Source organism: Tachypleus tridentatus, chromosome 7, assembly GCF_004210375.1.
Source record: "Tachypleus tridentatus isolate NWPU-2018 chromosome 7, ASM421037v1, whole genome shotgun sequence".
In the NCBI taxonomy this organism is placed as follows: Eukaryota; Metazoa; Arthropoda; class Merostomata; order Xiphosura; family Limulidae; genus Tachypleus; species Tachypleus tridentatus.
The window spans coordinates 142,762,681-142,784,024 of record NC_134831.1 but is presented as its reverse complement, the minus strand read 5'-3'; the positions used below and the strand labels follow the sequence as shown (position 1 = coordinate 142,784,024).

The 21,344-nt window shown below is 33.2% G+C and overlaps 1 protein-coding gene across 6 annotated transcripts; it reads right to left on the bottom strand.

Annotated features, from left to right (window-relative positions):
- Positions 1–225: 225 nt before the first annotated feature.
- On the bottom strand, positions 226–20,380 carry LOC143256778 (putative sodium-dependent excitatory amino acid transporter glt-3). Of its 6 annotated transcripts, none has more exons than XM_076514433.1 (10): positions 19,982–20,379; positions 18,067–18,271; positions 14,873–15,089; positions 13,557–13,599; positions 11,788–11,899; positions 9,507–9,633; positions 8,724–8,957; positions 7,965–8,178; positions 2,926–3,066; positions 226–450 (listed from the first exon to the last, which is right to left on the bottom strand). In XM_076514433.1, exons 1-9 carry the CDS (start codon positions 20,036–20,038, stop codon positions 2,935–2,937), a joined length of 1,341 nt encoding a protein of 446 aa, XP_076370548.1. In that variant the 5' UTR covers positions 20,039–20,379; the 3' UTR covers positions 226–450; positions 2,926–2,934. The 6 variants fall into 6 exon arrangements, with proteins under 6 accessions (XP_076370548.1, XP_076370551.1, XP_076370552.1 ...); XM_076514436.1 differs by having other exon boundaries at positions 8,832–8,957; XM_076514437.1 differs by having other exon boundaries at positions 7,965–8,160; positions 8,832–8,957.
- Between the last annotated feature and the right edge of the window lie 964 nt (positions 20,381–21,344).

The following is a 21,344-nucleotide window of genomic DNA, read 5'->3' as shown; positions in this document are numbered from 1 at the left end:
ACAGGTCACAGATTTTCATCAATCCTTGAATAAAATAAAATCGTTTAACAGAACTGCGAGAAACGCGATGACTTTCCAAAGATATTGTTAATGATATTTCGTGTAAAAACACTTTTAATGGGTTGGTGATATACTGCTGTTAATTTTTCAGCTTCCAGTTTGTGCATAATTCGTATTCGTCAAATATGTTATTTTATCAGTTTTGTTGTTGTAACCATCATATAAGGCGCTTTCTTATTGGTCTCAAATTTTTTTATGAGTGTACACTGCTACAGTTTCGTAAAAACAACGTCCTTATCTTGCAAATCATTTTCCCTTCCTAGATCCCTGATGGGATTGTCTTCCACACTTTCATTCTCTGTCACATCAGGAAGATGTTTACAAAGCTTTTGTACAAACACAGCAACGTAACAGTCTCCAATAACGTTGCTCGAAGTTCGAAATCGGTCGCTGCAAACAAAAATATAACAGTGCATTTTTATTTTAAAAAACAACGTTTTAAACACTTATAAAGATACAATTAATCAAGCGACAGAGTTCCATAATTGGTAAACAAGTTTGAGCTACTTCCCTTCCTGAAATACAAGGTTATGAACAAAAATATATTAACTTAATTTTGTAATTTTTTAGAATAACATCCGTTACACATAAAATGTTCTCCACTTCCCTTTACAATAATATTAAACGAACTGTGATATTTTGTAACTTATACTTAATTCATTATTAACTATTAGATTTGTATATTATTTTATAAGGTAAAAGGAAATAGTTAGAACTTTATTTACTATATTTAAATTTGTACACAACATTAGCTCCCCGCAAATAATCAAGTCAGATTTCATGATCAATGAAGCTAAAAAAGACACTTTTGTTCAAAAACATTATGATACTTTTTGACTTTTATGAAGGGTTATGTGCTGTTGGGGTTCTATACACAAGATGAATCAAAATTAAAATCAGTTTGTTTTCAATAAATTCAGGAATAAAAGTTATTAAAATAAAAATATAAACCACTAGTTGTTTTGTGATTCGTTTCACAACGAAACTTTCCATTACAATTGTTTGTCAGTGTGTCTTATAAAGCTAGATTATGCTTTTTCGATGTTTTATTATGATTTTAAACATTTATGTTTACTATTAAGATTCTTTAAAACTGATCAACATATCTGCAACATTATAACTTACTTAAGCATGGTCAATATACCTGCGGTAATATACAGGTTTTAAACTCGGAGAACAATCTTTTACTGTTTGTTTTTTTATAATAACAATTGCTAAGTGCTAATGCTAATTTTGATTTCTTTACTACTCCATAATTTAGGTCATAATAACAATTGCTAAGTGCTAATGCTAATTTTGATTTCATTGCTACTCAGTCAGTTTGGTCACATATAATGTTACAAAGGAATGATATTTTTTAATGGTGCATCACAACTGTTTCTGAAAAAAACATATTTAGAAATATCCGTAGTACTATCATCGTTCTGACACAAAGTATCCACTGCCTGTTGTAATATCTCTTCCAATGGAAGCTGGTCAGAGATTCCACGACAAGACTAACACAACGATCCTCATTTTAATTTAACTGCGTTTACCTTGTGAATAAAGATTGTTCTATTTTACTACGCATTAAGTCAAGTCTCTTTTCATTCATCAAAATAATACAAAGTCAATGAATTCAGTTTTACGCCGTGAAACTCTTTCAGTCAAACATAACTACTATTCTACCAGTTTTGAACCCGGAATCTCCAGGTGGTTAGGGCGTTCGACTCGTAATCTAAGGGTCGTGGATTTGAATCTCCGTCCGACCAAACATACTCGTCTTTACAGCCATGAGAGCGTTATAAGTGATGGTTAATCCCATTATTGGTTGTTAAAGAGTAGCCCTAGTGGTAGCGATGAGTGGTGAAGGTTAACTGCCTTCCCTTAGTCTTACACTGCTAAGTTATGGACTGCTAGCTCAGATAGCCCTCGTATTGCTTTTGCGCGAAAATCAAAAAATAAACAAAACCATTCCATTACTATTTAGAAGATCATATGCTTCTCAATAAGTATTTAGAACGGCAAGGGGCCAGGAAGAAAAGGTGTTGTTTTTTTTTCTTAAAAAGCGTCAGAGCGAGGTAAGAATGACACAAACTATTATACGATGGATGAAGCAGAATAAGCTCTCTCGCTAGGGCTGGGACAGTGTGACCAAGTTCTTAACCACATAGTAACCGTCACAGTTTTCATAATATAACTCATAACAGTATACATTAGTTTATAGTTAATTTTATTGTTTTATTACCTTTTGAATCATGTTTCACTAATGATCTCGTCACATAAGTTGTAAATCACAAAGCGAATGTGCAGCTGCTGTTACCGTATCGAATTACGAAATGCACCGGCTGCTCGTGTGAACACCTCGTGAAGAGTTTTTATTAGTATTATACGTTTCCTTATCTTACCTTATCTGCTCTAATAAATTTCAGATATTACATTTTAGCTATTTTTATAATTATAAATAAACAAAACTCATGAAAAACATAAATATAGTACTCAGCTTCGAAAATATCACAAACCACCCCTTCTTCTTTTTACCTAATTCAAGCACTTTATGTGTTACAAGTACAAGCAAAAAATCTATTATTGGAGAGTTTTAAAATAACTTACTTACAAGTGGAATGGATAAATATCTTTATATCAGAAAGCATAATGCAATATTTTATTTACGTTTAGAGACCAAACAAATATCTTTGCTAAAAACATGTAATGTGTTAGTGTACCAAAAATGGGTTGTTTATTAAACGCGTATTGAACATGTTAATACGCAACCACAGTAGCAAAAATTGTATAAACACGATTTAATGATATGATTATTTATACGGGCACCGAAAATGTCAAGATTACCTGTCTTGAAGATATATTGACAGTATCAGTACTTACACAAGCCAATCAATAGCTAACAGTAAGGATATATAAGAAGGATTCCTGATTCCCACAGACGAAAGAGCTGCCAATAGATACACAGGATTTGGACCTCCAGCTATTCCTGGTGCTGCCACCGTCAACAACACTGTTGTAAGACTGGAGAAATAGTTCTTGACTGTAGTTATTTCACAATAATAAATCGTTTGGCTACTGCTATGTATTGAAGTATTAAAAACATTCTAAAGTAAAATTGTAGTTCAAGACTCACCATAAAAATGTTAGAAGAATATCATAGATGTAATATTGTTGTTCTATCTTATAACAGAATACACAAGTCACCAAAACAATAAACAATCGAACACCAAAGTTATATAATACGAAGAAAATAGCTTTGAAACTCATATTTATATTTCTTTTATTCATATCAACAAAAATATATACGTACAAATTGTCATAAAAATATTAATATTTTCAACCTTACGTAAAATAAATAACCATTTAACAGCTGCAATCAGCAGCTAGTTGAGAGTTAAGATAACGACGAAAACAGGTGGTAATGTATCGAAGAAATGGGAGACCATTTGACGTGGTAAACTGATCGGTTGTCAGTTGTTAAAGTGAAAGTTTTTACATAATATGAAAACATGTTCTTTTGTTGTACGCATAGCGGTTACATTTTTATATCTGTTCATTTGAAATATATTTATGTAAAGTACTGGTTCTCATGATGTCATAAGCATAATTATGGGGAATATCAATGGGAAGCCATTGTGTCTTGTAATTAATCATGTTACGTTCTATTTGTGGGTTTCATAAAATTCGAGAGATCACTCAAAGTCGGCTGCATATCAGATAAATGGTGTGTAGCTTACAAGGACAAAATACATAGGTTTTATTACAAGTACATTTGAAGAAATATAAAACGTTTCACTGAGTGAAGTCAACATTCTCATATTTAATAAATTTTAAGAAAGTATACATTTTTTAAAATTGTGCTTCTATATAAATTAAAGCTAAAATAAAAATGATAGTAAGAAAAGGGTTAGTGTTTAAAAAAGCAAGTCTCTTGAAGAAATTACTACGAACGAAAGTTTTGTGCATTTCTTATGGTTTTTCAACCTTTAATAAAATTGCAGAAACTTTGACATAATTGCTTGTGTTAGAACAATTTATGCAGAAGCTGGTATGTCATTGAATAAGCTTGTTAATCCGTTGTTAAACACAAAGAGCTATCTGTATTCTCCCAACAAGAAGTATCGAATCCCGGTTTCAAGCAGGTGATTGTTTGTTTGTGTTTGAATTTCTCACAAAGCTACACGAGAGCTATCTGAGCTAGCCGTCCCTAATTTAGCAGTGTAAAACTAAAGGGAAGGCAGCTAGTCATCACCACCCACCGCCAATTCTTGGGCTTCTCTTTTACCAACGAATAGTGGGATTGATCGAAACATTATATCGCCTCCACGGCTGAATGGTGCGACGGGGATTTAAAGACCGTAAACATATCGCTATGCCAATTGGGGGCGCTGCAATAGAGAGATAATTCTGAAGTTATACAAATGAAACTTTTAAAAAAAAGTATGTAACTAATAATGTGTGTGTATATATCTCCTAAATATATCCTTTATGCCCAATGGTGATTTTAATCATAATTGCAAAATTCGATTTCACAATTCCTCCCCCTTTAAAGTTCAAATGATCCTTTTTTTTTCTGAAAAGATAAATAAAGTCTGTTACTAAAATCCAAGAATTTTATCCCACAACTGATGTTGTAAATAATTTTTTTAGATTATATAAATTAAGTTCTTTCGTTGTGTGCATAGCAGTTAAACTTGTATATCTATTAATTTGAAGCACGTCTTATACGAGTCCATTTACATATTTTTTTAATATCAAAATGTAATGTTCCAAAACTGCATCACTTCAGTGTAACCAGCTGTTAGCCTCCTCTCATGGAACAACGCAATAATATGGGAAACAAAACTTAAATATAAAAACAACAGTATATGAGAAAACTTCCACCGACTCAGTGATAATAGCTTTGGAGTTTGCGATGAAAGTATTGATATTAATATTCAATACTACAAGTAAACAAATCAACAGCTCATAATCCTGCTAATACTACAAAACTGTTGCCTCAGCAAAAAGAAGTGAGAATGGGTCGCTTACATAAACAGACTAAAACTTCTACGTTTGCAGAAATACTGCAAGCTTTCCCTTTTTTTGCGTGCTTTTTAACTGCAGTTTAGGTTAAGATAGGTCGTACTTTCGTGGTGGTAATTTCTGTTTCTCTTGAATAATCTATTACATTAAATATATTTGTAAAACCGTTATGTACTAAACAAAGAGAAAAGAAATAGGAAGAAGGACTTCCTACATACAAAATATCATATTTTAATAAATAATAATAAATCATGAACACAGCTTTTCAAATGCAGTTGGCATTGATGTTTTCAATAGAATTTCCTTTAATTGCAAAGTTTGGTTTTGTTAGACAGTCCTTTCTGTTTTCTCATCCATAATTTTACACACAATTTTTTGAAATATTCTATAATAAATTATAGCCTATATTGCTTTCATGACTCCATGTTTAAAACTGTTCATACCCTCACGCAAACCAGCGAAACAAAACTGGTGTTATGTGTTCAGGTTCCAAAGAAGGCGTGGGTTCGAATCCCCGTCACACCAAACATGCTCCCCCTTTCAACCGTAGGAAAGTTATAATGTCCTACTATTCGTTGGTAAAAAAGTAACCTAAGAGTTGGGGGTGGATGGTGATGACTAGCTGCCTTCCCTCTAATCTTACAGTTCTCTGGCATTTTTAACTGTTTATTTTAATGTCTGAAATACCTTTGTTTAAGAAACGTCCAGAAAAAAAAAATGTGCTGGTTTATTGATTTCTTTGTATTTCATAGAAACCATAAACTAGGTATTGTGAAGCACTTTATTATGGAGTTAAGCTCCTTTAAAATACAGAAAGAAAAGTACGTAATGATCAAAATTTGGCAAGTGTTTATGAATGACGTCATTTACATCTCTTCAACCATCCATTAGCAACTTTACAAAGGATAGTGAAAGAATCAATAACTTTTAAAATAATTCTTCTCAGGTAATACACAACATTTGTTGTTTTTTTTTTTTCAAATTCTATGAGGTTTTAATTGTCGTGTGTGGGTGGTGTATATACTTTTATTTTATTTTGGCTTTTCCCTTTAGCAGATATAATTGTCTTTCACATGTGTTGCCCTCCTCCAATCATCTTTATTCATTCTTGTGCTTCTTCATCATGTTTTCTTTAATTCCATCTTCCAATCCTTTACTAGCCTTCCGTGTCTTCTCTCTCCGGTTTCCAGCAGGCTCTAATTTTCTCCTTATTGCTTATTTTATTCTATACTTTTCACGCGACTGAACCACCCCAGGGTCGCCTCTTGGACTTTTTAATTTATTCCACAAACACCTGCCATTTCTTTCATTTCCTTATGTGTTCTCTTTCATTCACTGCTACTCCAACAGCCAGGTTAGCATTCTCTTTTCTGTTTTAAGCAGCAAGCATTCTTCTTTCTTCTTCAGAGTTCAGGTCTCGACTCCGTAAAGGAGGACCAGTGCCCTTTCGTTTCCTACAGCTCTGACGAATTCTATCTCTCACAGCTTTCTCACTACCTCCTCAATTTTAGATTGTGCTTCCAATGCGTTCAATGTCTTCTACCTGTTCCAGCGAGTACTTGTCTACTCAGGTCATTGATGGTAATGGTGACCAGTAGAAGTTAATGCCTGACCCTTGGTGCAGTTCAACGTAATCCTCAAACCTGTTTGCTTTTCGGTTTTTACGAATGTTGTCGCTCCTTCATAAGTAGCTGTAAATAGCTTGATCAGCTTTTGAGAAAGTGTTATTTTTCAGAAGCACCAATACACTAATTATCGTTGCACGTTCTCATATGCTTTCTCCTAATCTAGAAATTCATGGTATAACTTCGTGTTTTCTTTAAAGTACTTCTCCTCCAATTCTCTCAAAATAACTATCGCATATTTTTTCTCCAACGTCGAAATCCAAACAGTATTTCGTCGATGGTTACGAATTTCCTTATCCCATTTTCTTTCAGTTTCATCAGCTTCTTCACTAGTTTTATTCCTCTATAGTTTCCACATTGAAGATAATCTATTTCCTGTTTGTTCTTTACCACTCTCTCTCCGTTCTGTGCATATCTGCTCTTCAATACATACTTAACTTCATCATCTCTTCGTGCCTTGACTATCTGAATCACAATCATTGATGAGCCCCCATCTTGCGTATATTCATTTTTCTTATTACTTCTTTGACCCCCTCTCTACTGACGTCCAACACTGCCTGCTATTGGTAGTGTAATCTCCAATTCTTTTTCCTCATATCTGGCGTTAAGTAGATCCTTGCAGTATCGTTTTCATTCGTCAGGAGTTTCCTTTCTTTGTCCTGAACTACATTGATCACTGCAAGGATAGTGTATATACTATATGTATACATTATATATGCAGAAAAACATGCAAAGCTATCTGCGCAATACTTGCCACTGCAGAGATTGAAACCTCTAGCTTTAGCATGGTGAGCCTTCTATATTACGCTGAAGTACAAAACATATATAATAATGAGATTTGGATAAATGATGTCAAAATTTCAGCTTCGGCTTTAAAGACTCGACAAATATAATATTGGATAATCAATAACATTTACAGCAAGGTGGCCATAACCCTTCAAAAATATAAAGATTAGGTCTCCAGACAAAAAAACATTAATGTATGTAAAATATCAAAAATAGATCAAATTGCCTCGTTTACATAGACTATACTAGTAGCTACATAATAAGGGTGTATAAAATATCCTCTGGTTATAGACGATTCTCTTAGTTACGTAACTATTTTTTTGTTTCCTTGAGGAAATAGCATCACTATTTCTTAACCTATTTCTTCTTCTTATAAATTATATTTTAATCCAAAACCAACATAAAACCAAAGTAGCTTTCAATTATTGGTTATTATGGAAAAAAACAACAACAAAAACATTTGAACACAAATTATATGAGTACCTTAAAATCACCAAGGCTCCAGCTCCAAGATGAATAGCCATTACCTGAGAGATGAAAAGAACCTGAATTGTAAGATCTATACATCCTCCTCCCATGTGGGCAATCATTCCGAGGGGGAAGAACAAACCGTGTGACGCAGGGATGAGCCTTATTTTGTTCTTCCATAGTCCGCATAGTAACCGGAAGTGTAGCAGCACTGCCATTAAGGTAAAAACTGTGTGTATTTGACAATAAATAATGGGATTACGTAGATACGTACACAGATAAACACATTAATACCAAACATTCAATAATTTCACAGTCTATTATAATTGTTTACCTTTCTTTAAAACATTGAAATATTCACATTTTTTTGTTTGTTTAATTTTTGCGCAAAACTACACGAGGACTATTTGTGCTAGCCGTTTCTAATTTAGCTGTGTAAGATAGAGGGAAGGCGGCTAGTCATCACTACCCATCGCCAACTCTTTTACCAAAGAATAGTGGGATTTACCGTCACATTTTATTGCCCCCCACGGCTGACTGGGTGAACATGTTTGGTGTGAAAGGAATTCCAACCCGCGATCCTCGGATCACGAGTAAAGTGCCTTAACCACCTGACCTCTTATTTTTTGAGATTTAGTCAAACAAATAAAAAGTTCTTCAATATTAGCTCATTTAAAAGTAACAAATAAACATAGGCCTGTGTATAAAGCATTATAAATAGCATAACCGAGGGAGATTTAGTTATTTTAAGAAACATTTAATGACATACAGTACCTTGATGAAGTTCCAAAAGCAGTAAAAAACACAGGTAAAATACTAACGAAGAATTTTAATGGATTTTTCCTGACTATGAGAAGGTAAAGTGTAGGAAGAAGAACTAACTGATGAATGGCATAACCAGAAAAAACAGTCACTAGGTACAACCCTATGTTCCGGAACATCTCAGTCACGGATGAAGTTTTCAATCCTTCTTCACACATCCAGAAGAACATCCCAATAATCAAAATCCTAGATTTGTATAAAAACACTCGTTTACATAGACATAAAGAGTGTTACCAAACAAATATCACCTTGTATTTTACTTTAAAGTGCATATCACGGATAACCCACATTATTTAAGGTGCAACTACTTTTAGAGTAAACTTATACTCTAATTATACGTATTGCACACAGCATGAAATAAGCTGGCGCAAAATCCTTTATTTTTAGCCAGATTTTATATTGAAATCATAATTAAATTTTATATCCTGAATTTTAACAAAGACCAAATTCTTTCCTGATTGCTGCAACTTTTCTTTAAACTGTTGTGCTAAATTGTTTAATTTTCTTTACATTACGTTGCTTCTCAAAATTTTAACGTACAACAATACTTTTAACAGACTCTTGAAATGGACTTGTTTCAGTGAAAAACTTACAACATTTACTGAAACGACTTAAGTTATTTACCAGACTCCATTAGTGGGTGTTAGATGTGAAGGGGTAATACTTCACAAAGACGTGGCTGCATGGATATGTGTGTTTGTAAATCAGATGTTTTAATAAACACTTAAGTCATACCAAAGTAAGAATTGAAGAATCTTCATGATGACAGCATTGATCTGCACAATGACTTGCCTCAGCAGCGCCACTTTATCGCCTAGAGACGACATAGCACAGCCAAACACCACACTGAATACCAAGAGACCTAAGTCAGAAAGTTATCAAATATCAAAGAATGGCAGTCACCTAATTCTGGATACAAATTAAGATCACCTGTATATTAAGTAACTAGAATATTAACCAAACAATTCTCTCATAGAATTATTTACTATATGTCACTAGGTTACTTTAGTTATAAAACTACTAATATTGAGAATTAAATAAATAAAATTTTGGGATGAATGACAACTGAACGTGATAGCCAGATAATGTTATTTTTCACTTGGTGGTCAAAATTCAAACGTTCTGCGATTGGTTAGTCTTTTTGCAGTTAACCGCAACACTACAAAATGGACTGAGGACTGGCATGGCCAAGTGACTGTTGCACTCTAATCAAAGGGTCGAGGGTTCGAATCTCCGTCACACCAAATATGCTCGTCCTTTCAGCCGTGGGGGCGTTATAATGTGACGGTCATTCCCACTATTTGTATTTGTTTAATTAGTGAATTGTAAATATGTTAGTCACGAAATACATACAAAGAAATTAATGTCGACTTTTCCCATTTATCTCATTAATGTGTCAAAGATTATAAGTTACAAAGTTGTCGTTTCTTTCTCAAAATTCATGTTTACGTTACATATTAAAGTTTTATTTGGCGATTTATTTCCCTTTTTATAGATCAATGACTGAGTGCAGCCCAGTGGTATTTTTGACTGTAGATGAAGTGCTCAATGGTTTGTATCCCGTTACAGCCGAAAACAAATAAAAAAACACGCTCCGCATGGATGCATTTAAATAACGATCGTTGAATATCATTATTCTATTAGAGTAGCCCCCGAGGTAGCAGAGTAGGCGTTGACTAGTTGTCTTCCCTCCAGTTATCGTTTCAAAGTTAGGGCCGATTAGTGCAGGTAACTATTGAGTTGTTTTTGTGTGGAAATTCAAACAAACACGTCCTCCCAGAAATGAAAACTGATTAGGAGAAATAAATCTAGTGAAGGCAATTTCTGTACTTGTTATGTATTATTAGTATTTACATTTACTTATAACTTCGGTAACAACAAATAAAAATAACATTTTCTACTTGTATGACAACATATGACAGAAAAATTTGTTCGTTCTTATCAGAAATCAAACTTCGAAGTGAAACAATAATTCAGTATTGTATAGCAGTCTTACACAATTGTGTAAATAATCTTTAACGATAGATTTAGATATTTCTATTTCATGATTTGGTTCAAAGCTACTTGTTGATGTAATTATTATAAGCATAAGTCCCTGAACTGTATACGAACATATAGACCTCCCATAGAAAAGCCCTTAGCTGACGTCACATGCTCCAATTATCAATTTTATGCCTTTTTAGTTAGCGATACAGATAAAACTTTACTCTATCCTATCCTTGAAATAAAGAGGTTTTTAATATTAGTTATTAAAAGCAATACAGAATTATTATATTTGTGTATTTTCTTATAACGAAGTCAAATTTGGCTATAAGTTGAGTCCTCCACGGGGAATCGAACCGCTGATTTTAGTTTTCTAAATCAGTAGACTTACCGCTGTACCAGCTAGGGAGGGTATTATTTGTAATTATATAAGAAAGATCCAGTTTTACCAGTCCAACTGTAGGTGCTTATAAGAAAATAAAGATAATTCAATGTATAGTGCATTCTTAGGAATATCTTGCATTTATTGTTTTGAATTTCACAAAAAAACTGCATGAAAAATATTTGCGCTGGCTTTCTCTAACTTAACAGTGAAAGACTAGAGGGAAAGGAAGTGGTCACTATCCATCGCCAACTCTTGGGATACTCTTTTACCATAGAACAATGAGATTGATGGTGACATTATAACATACCCAGAGCTAAAACGGTAAGTGTGTTTGGCAGAACAGAAATCTGAACCTTGGACCCTCACATTACAAATCAAGTGCCCTAACCAACTAGCCATAACACGCCTCGGGTACGTCTGGATAAGCAGACTAAAAATCAATCTAAAAACATACTCGACTATAATACACATTTACAAAGTTCTAACTCTTATTTACTCACCAATCAACCGATAATAACCATAGAATTAATGATTTATCATAATACAGCGGAGGTAAAAGTATACTTTTAACCATAGTACTCTTGTTTCCTATACTGAATTTTATCAACTCACCCTCTGTAGGGAATTATTTTACAGTATTTGGTTTACCTATATAGTTAACTCCGTCTTGCAGTTTGACTACTTTTGTGCTTGTGGTAGCGTTCTGTTCCGTTGTGTTGCTAAATTCAAAAAGGGGCTGTCTTTTAACCACGGTTACTTCCTGAAAAACAAGTTGAATCTCAGAAAAGATTATAACATTATCATATTATGTGAAAATTTCTTAGCGCATGATTGCCTCGTAATAGAACCAATCTCGAGCGTCTTTCCTTGTGATAAATCCTTCGACTCTTAGAAAATACTGTTAGGATCATAGTTTAAAGTCGATAATACAAGAGTTAAAAAAGATTATAGACATACGTATTCAATTGGAAGATAACAGAAAACTGCGTAATAACAAATCACAGGACCAAATTGTCTTCTACCTACTAACTCTGTGATATTCTTATGTGAACCTGTATTCCTTTAATAGCGATTAGATAAGATATGCTGAATAACAGAAGGTTTGAGTAAAGAATCTATACCAGAGAAATGCCTCTAGGATTGACAAGTTTAAAGTGAAGATATTAAATATAAAACACAATGAACCAATATTTATTTAATACTAAAATAATCAATGATAAACAAATGTATTGTGTGACGTCTTTAATGATGAGGTCCAGGAGTGTTTGAATATGTTTAATGTGGAAATATAGATCTGGAATTTGTATCTAGATTGTTTGAGGTTGAGAAAGCATGACATTATATATGGAAAACAATGCTGACATTCGTCTCAGGATGTGGACACTACCCCTGTGACGGTTAGTTAATTGCATCGAAATATAACGAAAGGTATATATTCAAAGTAATACCTGAATTACCAGTGAAAATGGCCAATGTCCGTTTGTACATAGTATGATCTATTTTACAAAAACCTTCCCACGAGAAATTGCATCATTATAGCATCCTAGCTGAACGTTCCAGTTCAGTAAGCAATTAGGGTGAGAGGAAATTACTAACTGATTTGATTTAAATTCCATATTAAAACTACAAGCGCACTATGTACATAAATTTTAATGCATTATATTAAAAAGGGAATAGGAAACAGTAGCATTCCACATCCACAGCGGATCAAACATGGCTCACTCTTTCGTAAACAAATAAAAGACGTAATTTATGTTATTTAGTACAAATTAATGATTGCCGTCTAAATATACATAATACATATTGTATAATTTATATGTTACAACTTGTGCCTCGAAGAAACTAAACTCAGCTTTGTACAACAAGGAGGCTAAAACTAAACTAATTAAGCAACTAGTTTGAAAACAGAAGAATAACTTAGAATTATAAAAACGTGAAACACAAAATCAACAATAAAGTATCAAAAATCTATATAGATACTAATATAAAGAAATGAAACATTGCAGAAAAGGAATTCAGCGCCATCTAAAGTCATACAATATAAACTAATTACCAGCTATTTTACTTCACAAATTCTGGAATAAAAGTGCTTTTAAAATTTAGGATTTAAGCTGGTATTATCTGTCAAAATACGTGTTTGTTATCAAAGCAGTAAAGGAAATATTTCTTATTTAGATAGCTCAGCAACAAATTCATAAGGGTCATTTGAGAATCAATTCATCTATACGTTAAGGCAAAAAACAAAAAAACAATTGGTACTTTATGAAACCATTAGACTTTCTAAAAACTTTTTTATCACTTATGGAAATATAATTATGTTTTTAGATTTTCCTATATTTACATATACACGCTTTTATTTGTATAAACATATGATTTTTATCATTTTAAGAAGAAATAAAGCAGAAATATATTCTCACATTCATGAAAGTGGCTCGCATTAGGTTGTTAGGAAAGGCATTTCTGAAAACAATGAGAAAAAAATATTTTAATTGTCCAAAAAAAATAAAATGGAAAGAACAATTGTAAATTGAAAATAATAAAAATTACAGAAGATTAAACTGCTTTAAACAATTTTCATATCTAAACACAATGCGAAACAAACGTGAGACCTCCACACGTAGTTCACGACACATTATCGACTATTTGGTATTGCAATAATGCACTAGATATAGCTGGTTAAATATAATACAGCTCATTGCTTGGAAAGGATATTCGTAGAGCGAAATCTCTAAAAGTCGTACAACAAGTGAAAAAACAATGAATACGTGTTGTTATGCGTGTGAAACAAAAGTAAACTAAGTATGGGCGATGGTGCTGTGGGCTAACTGCCTTCTCTTTAGCCTATCAGCTCAACATTTTGGACAGTTAACGCAAATTAACGCCCAATGTTGCAAATGGTAATAATATACTGAATATCGTAAAGGATCCATAGAAATATAGAAGGCTTTGGAAAATACATAATATGTGAATCAAAATGTATGGATTATTAAGGATATGATTAAGAATCTCTGGGTTTAGAAAAACTATTTACAGACAATGGTTTTCATTTCCGACATGGAGTTAGAATGTTAAACGATAGCTTTTTGCTATATTTTGTAATTTGGAAAGACTCTTCTATTAATGTGGTGAAAGACTTATACTGAATTGCAGTTTACGACCTAAACTTGAGAAGCATCTTTCTAGTTTTGAATTCGAAAATAGTTTATCATATAAATCACGAGTGAAAATGTTTTTCAACACTGATATTATAAATGTAGCAAGTAGAATCCTTATATCAACGTGCCAGAATTCAAGAGATAATACAAATATTAGAAGCGGAACTTCATGGTTATATGGAAATTTTGTATTACTCTGTGTATATATTTTTCAGTGTAAGTTATTTAAGCTCATAAATCTAATAACAAGGCTTATTTATGAAGTTCTCGTTTTGATGAGCAATATTTAGATCAAGTATCTCAGAACGGCTAGTATGGGTATAACACTTTTATTAATAAGCAGAGAACAACTTTTCGACCTTTCTAGATCATCTTCAGGTTCGCAAATTGGGTTTTGCGTCATCAAAAGTTTGTGCATAGTTTGTGATATTTTTCCTGAAGTTTTTAGTGTCATGGAAGAGGTGTCTCCTCAGAGAATTTTTAACACCTTTTAAATTCTTACCTAACTTATATTACGACAGTACAGCTACACTAATTTTTTTCAGTTAATTATCAATTAAGCTTACTATTATGCTTACCGAAACAAGTCAATTACAGAATCCAAAATCTGATCGTCATTGTTGGATCGGTACTGCTCACCGCTATTATTTTCCAAAGAGGTACTTAGCCTTCCAGGATGGATAAGAAAAGCCAGAATAATACCTAAAACTGCACAGAACAAAGCGATGCCGAAGAAGAAACTAATTGTGAGGCCAACCAATCTTCCATTGTTACCCTTACCAAGAGACGAAATACCTGAAAAGAATTATTTCAGTTGTACAGCCTGATTACATAGCAAAACTCCAAAAAGAAGTGACAAGAAAAATCCACTCAAATTAAGACCTTTAAAGTCTATCAAACCAGGAGAGATTTCGTGCTATAACTACTGAGCTTCAATATACATTCAGAGGAACCAAAATTCCCTCATATTTTACAGGTCTGGCATACCTCCTAGGTAATTAGATAAGAAATCTAGTAATCCGCTCACTAAGAAGATATAATCCATAGATTTCTCGCCACACATTTACATTGGAAGTAATTATGTTTAGTAATGTTTCACATAAGAAAATTCGCCCATTGATTACCCTCTGATTTAAGCTGCGAATAATTACGAGAATAACGAACCAGCAGCTGTTAATGTGATCTGTCAGAGGGAAATTAAACTAAGAATGACTGAATTGCCTTTTAGTAACTGTTAATAAAACAATTATGCTATTTTTACACTGGCTTTCAGTGTAGCCACTTTGTTATTTATAATTAATCAAATGATTACAAAACAGGTTTCTTTTAGAATTTAACGATCATTTTAGTTATATCATGAAAACAAAAAACTACTACCATTTACGTTTCAATGATTTTAAAAATGGACCCAAATACTAACCGTGTTATATTCAAATTAGCATTGTATCGAAGTGCCTTTCGTCAAGATTTAGATGTGGCGTACATCACTTGGTGGTATGGAAAGCAAAGACCGTCACTTTGTCCGTAATCATACAGATAAATGACTGTGGTAACTGTTGGTTCTCCAGCGGATCTCATCCAGTATCACATCAGTAGTGGAACTGTGCTTGATACCGCAGAAAGTAAGGAACACAATCATCCATTGCTCGACTGTCGTACTATTAAAACATTGATCAGCTCCACCCATATTGATTGTTAGGTTGAGATCATTGACCTTTTTAATGGGTGGAGCTGCCGAATACTTTTATTTCCAGCAACTCCTCATCTGAGTCTTTATCTGATTCATAAAAGAAGGCCAGATAAGAATCTTTATCCCCTTCCTCATCTTTGAACAGGTGTTTATGTCTCATAACGTATCCTCATTCACGTCTGACATATAAGTCTTATCTTTCGACTTCTGATCAAGCCACGGATCCAAAAAACTCGTCTTTTATAACAATAAATACAAATTATGAGCCTTCAGATTCATAGTCTGAACATGTCAATAAAAGATCTCACCCGACCTTAGCATGGTAAGGATTGAGTACAATTTACTTTTCACTACTACCAGTGTTTAGACGCCCTCGCAAATACAGCGGTAAGTCTACAGACTTGCAACGCAAAAATCAGGGGGTTCGATTTCCCTCAGTGAATACAGCAGCTATGCTCCAAAAAGAAACACACACAGTGTTTTGATAAAATTTTATTCGTGAATTCAAAATGTTTTCTACATTTAAGAACAACAGTCACTGAAAGAAAAGACTAAAGCCTCTTTCAAATTTTTTAAGAATTTGTCTTCTAACTGACAAAAAAATGGAATGCCAACTTTTGTACAGGAAACTATAAATGGCAGAAAAGAGCAACGTTATTACTTAAACTCAGAATAAGAAAATTATAAGTTGCATGTAAATGTAGTACCATACTGTCCTACTTGTTTTTTATTCCTTTTAATTTTAAAGTAAATTTTGCAAAATTTTGACCCTTTTTTTCTATAGTTTCACAGTTGGAACACCGTAATGCTAATTAGACAATGTAGAGATTAGGTGCTTATTATCTGAATGTCTTGCAAAAATAACAAAGGATTTTAAATAACATGTAAAGTTATTCTTATTAGTGAATCATGTAGTAGTCACAGATGAACTCTGTTGTCTTAAGTGTCCATTGTTCAACTGATATAACAGGGACCAATCAGCGTTTTTTGGGTCAAACACTGAACAGATTATTGCTATAACTAAAACAGTGGTAGATTTTACCCAAACTTTTCATAGGCTTTTTAAAGATTTTACCTAATTTATCAAAATACTTTACTCGGTGTTTTCATACATTTTTCAGATTTTAAGCAGAATTTATCTTATAATTTTAAAACAGTGAGAGATATGAGTTAGTCTAGAAAGATATATGCATTCCTCTGTGGTAAACAAGGTCAGTGTATTATGTTGCTATATTTTTCTTTTTTAAGAACGTTTTAAGATTTCCAGTGACTATAAAGTAAACTTCCTTTATTTGTATGGGTGAGTGGATTCAACCACAAATTTAGTTTACTGTGTAAGCTCATCTGAAAACAAAGAGTAGATTTGTTTTGTGTAATTAGCATTTATTTCTTTTTTATATTTGAATTGGTTCTATAGATTTATATTAACCTAGAAACACGTTCTCTGTTAAGGTTATGCTGGTTGAAGTTACACGCAAAGACGTTTGGTTGAATAAAGATTTGACGAGTCACACTGTTCCTCTATTTTACTCGAACATGATCGCTTACCCTGTTGTATTACCTTGAGTTGTTCAAAAAAGGGCGTAGTTGGTTGTACTCTAAGCTGTGGTGTCTTTGTAGACTTGAACTACTCTGCTTTGCCACAAATCCTCCAGATGACACATAAACGTATTTGAAATTTTTTGTTTATCTTGGATCTCCCATGGTCGGTTTTAGGTCCTTAGAACTTTAACGCACTAGCATTCATATTCGATCATATACAACCTTTTTATTTAAAATATTAAAGTGGTTTTGTTCACACTGGCCTGAAATATATGTCAGTAAATGTATAAAATTAAGGAGTACTAAATTACTTTTTAGGGGAAAAATAGATGGAATAACACGTGATAGTAAAAATAATTCTCGTAACTAAGTAGATAATTTTTTTATACATTGGGATGAGTGAAAATGAAAAATCATTTTATTCATTACTACGCTGGAGTATTTGAGTTCTATCCATGATATAGAAATTCGTTGGCAATTGGTCAACATTTACGCATGTTGTTGTTGTTGTTTAGCAGTGAATGAGTTTATAAGACTTACCTACGGTCACATTACACACTATCAATGGTACTATGAGCAGGATAAAACTTCGGATGACAAGTTTTCCAGGAAATCCAATCAATTGAATTGTTCTCGAATCCGGTTCAAAACGACGTAACGTCAGACCAATAAAAAAACCTGTTAATGTCGCGGTAATGATAAGGATGGATAGTTTATGTCGGCGCCAAAACGGTCTCAGCTGGAACTGATAAAAAATTGACTTTTGGACAGAGAAATACAACCCTACAAAGTATAGCTTTTGTTATCACTGAAATTCACAAAAAATGATTTACATATTACACTCTTCAATTGTGGTACTGGGGAGAAAGAGATTTAAAATGCATGATTAATTAAACCTCACTTCATGTTTGTACATGTAATATATTATTTTTGTCTGACCAACGCTACACAAGAGCTGTCTGCACACGTCGTCTCTAATTCTTAACTTACAGGTCGAGGAAAGACAGCTAAACTACAGCACCCACCGCTAATTCTGAAGCTATTCTTATTTGATCAGATAGTGAGATTTGACCATCCCGCTAATGGCGCACCGTATTTCCAAAATTTGAAGTAAAATCTTGCGTATATGACTCACACAACATGAATACTCAATTCACAGTCTGACAAGACAACAATGAAGCCACGACAGATCCACATAGGATATGTAATTAATAAGGAAACTTAAAAGTAAAAGGAGCGGAATAATTATTGCAAAAATATTTTTCAGACATAAACTGTCTATTCACATGTAAAGCTTAATGTTGTCTGTTTTCCCCTCAGGTATAAGAAACAGATATATATATATAGAACCAAAACTGAACTAAGCTTTAAATGATGATCTAGCTTTTAAGGTAAAGAAACACAACTGTTAAAAGTAAAAAATCAAAAATGTGTTTCTCTTGGATCTTTGCAATGATTCAACATTAAAACACAAAAACATCATAATAGCACTACTTACTGAATGAATAAAAAATATAGTGTTTCTCAGTATTTCAACAGTGTTTGAACAAGCAGTAAGAGGAAACATATGCAAACAGCTTTAGAAATAATAAACACTTATATTAGAGAAAACATTACGATGAACAAAAATATATTGAGGACGAAATAAAAACTTTCAATGACGCAAGCAATGTTCAGATAGATATATTTGTTAACTTTAAAATCAGATTATCTGAAGCGTAACTGATCCCTCCTTAACGCAATGTCTTTTGTTGTTGTCATATTTTGCCAAAGCTAACAATATCTATGTTAGATGTTCTCAGGCTTAGGTCTATGATTTCAAAATTGAAGACGAGTAGCGCAGACAATCCTCTTGTAGCTTTGAGCAAAATTCACCAAAACAACAACAACATTTATCATAATCCGAAAACTCACCCACCAAGAAAAGCAGAACTATTAAATGTTCCTCCTAAACTTTCTACTGTCAATAGCGAAGTATTAAAAACGTATTTTCTAGTTAACGTTTTAAGAGTTAAACAAGAAATAATTTAATAATTGCGAGAGAGAGAGACAGCAAGAAGACTTGCTATTTGGACGATCAAAACTGTTCTTGGTGGGTTTTTTTCTATTATTGAAATTCCAAATGTAGCTTTGTTTGAAACACACTTAATGTTTTCTCCCATGTTTTTATAATTCTGTCATTTCCTTTTCATTCAAGTTTTGCCGTATTCATTTCGTTTGTTTACATGAGAAACAGTTAAAAATTTTTCGGGTCTAAACAAACATTTAATTTTTCATAAACTAACCTTAAATTCTTGACGTTGAGGCAGGTTGGGAAATAGTTAAAATTCTTTCGGGTCTAAAATAACATTTAATTTTTCATAGAATAACCCTAAATCGTTGACATTGAGACAGGTTAAGAAACAGTTAAAATTTCTTCGGGTCTGAAATAACATTTAATTTTTCATAGACTAACCTTAAATCCTTGACGTTGAGGCAGGTTGGGAGGTATCTTCTCTTCCTGAAATACCATCGTACAGCTAACAAATACTTGCTGTTTATTCACGTGAAACAACTTTTTTTTTTTTTCACTCTCCTTATTCAGTTCCGCAGAAAGACATGCAACCAGTTCTTGTCAAAACAGCCAGGTTCCACCTGTACACAATTTTTATTTATATATTCTTGGTTTGTAATTCATGACGTGATGTATAATACGTATTTTTGTTGACGTTTTTACTCAGTTGTATTGTATCGTTATAACAACTTGTTTTTGAAATACGTTCCGAAGTATTTAACAAAAGGAATATTTTCTTAATAACACCTACTTCACGTTCCGGGGTTAGCGTATACTGCCTCCGTACTAAATAGAATGTTAGGGCTTTCGTCTTACAGGGTAAAGTAGAGGCTAACTCTATATCCCGAAACCAGTTCAGGATGTAGCACACCTTGGATAGTACGTAATTTCGTCACTATCAGCAGAGTGTAACCAACAGCTTTTTTTTTTTTTTTTTAAAAATGTTTGTTGTTTTCCAGCAGTAGAACTTACATTTTTGAAAGTGCTAACCTACTACCCAACACATGCAAAATAACGACTCGTGCATAAGGTTATTTCAATTAAATTTAGCAGAGCGATTGGTTTAACTATGGTGTATTGGAATAAGTAATTTAGTGGCCATTTTATTCTTACCTGAAACTCATATAATAAGATTGTTTTCTTTTTCGTTTGTTTGTCTCACCATAAAACTAAACAAAAAATTCTCTTTGTTTTATCGTCTCAAGTGGCACAGCGGTGTGTATGCGGGCTTACAACACTAAAATCCGGTTGTCAATAATCGTGACAGGCAAAGCACAGATAGCCTATTGTGTAGCTTTGTGCTTAATTACAAACAAACAAACTGTATTTTACACACCACAGAGAGTCAAATCCCAAAATTTAACTTTGTAAGTCTATAAACCTGCCGCTGATCTACTGGGAGACTAATGATTTTTTCTGTATTTAACTCTAAAAGGAACAACAAGAAACACATATTAATACAAGAAATAAACGATTTTATAACACTGAAATGTGTTTTTATTTAATTAGACATTCAGCGTTTTGCTTTCTAATTTATATACAAGCGTTCAATAAATCACTATAAAATTTGAAATGGTTTAAATAATAAATTGTGTTCGAATTCATAACGTACATTTGTATAGCGGCCTCCCACTAGTACAGCGCGGTATGTCTTCGGATTTACAACGCTAAAATCAGGGATTCGATTCCCCTCGGTGGGCTGGGCAGATAGCCCTATGTGGCTTTGCTGTAAGAAACACACACTTGTACAGCGTGCTTTGATATA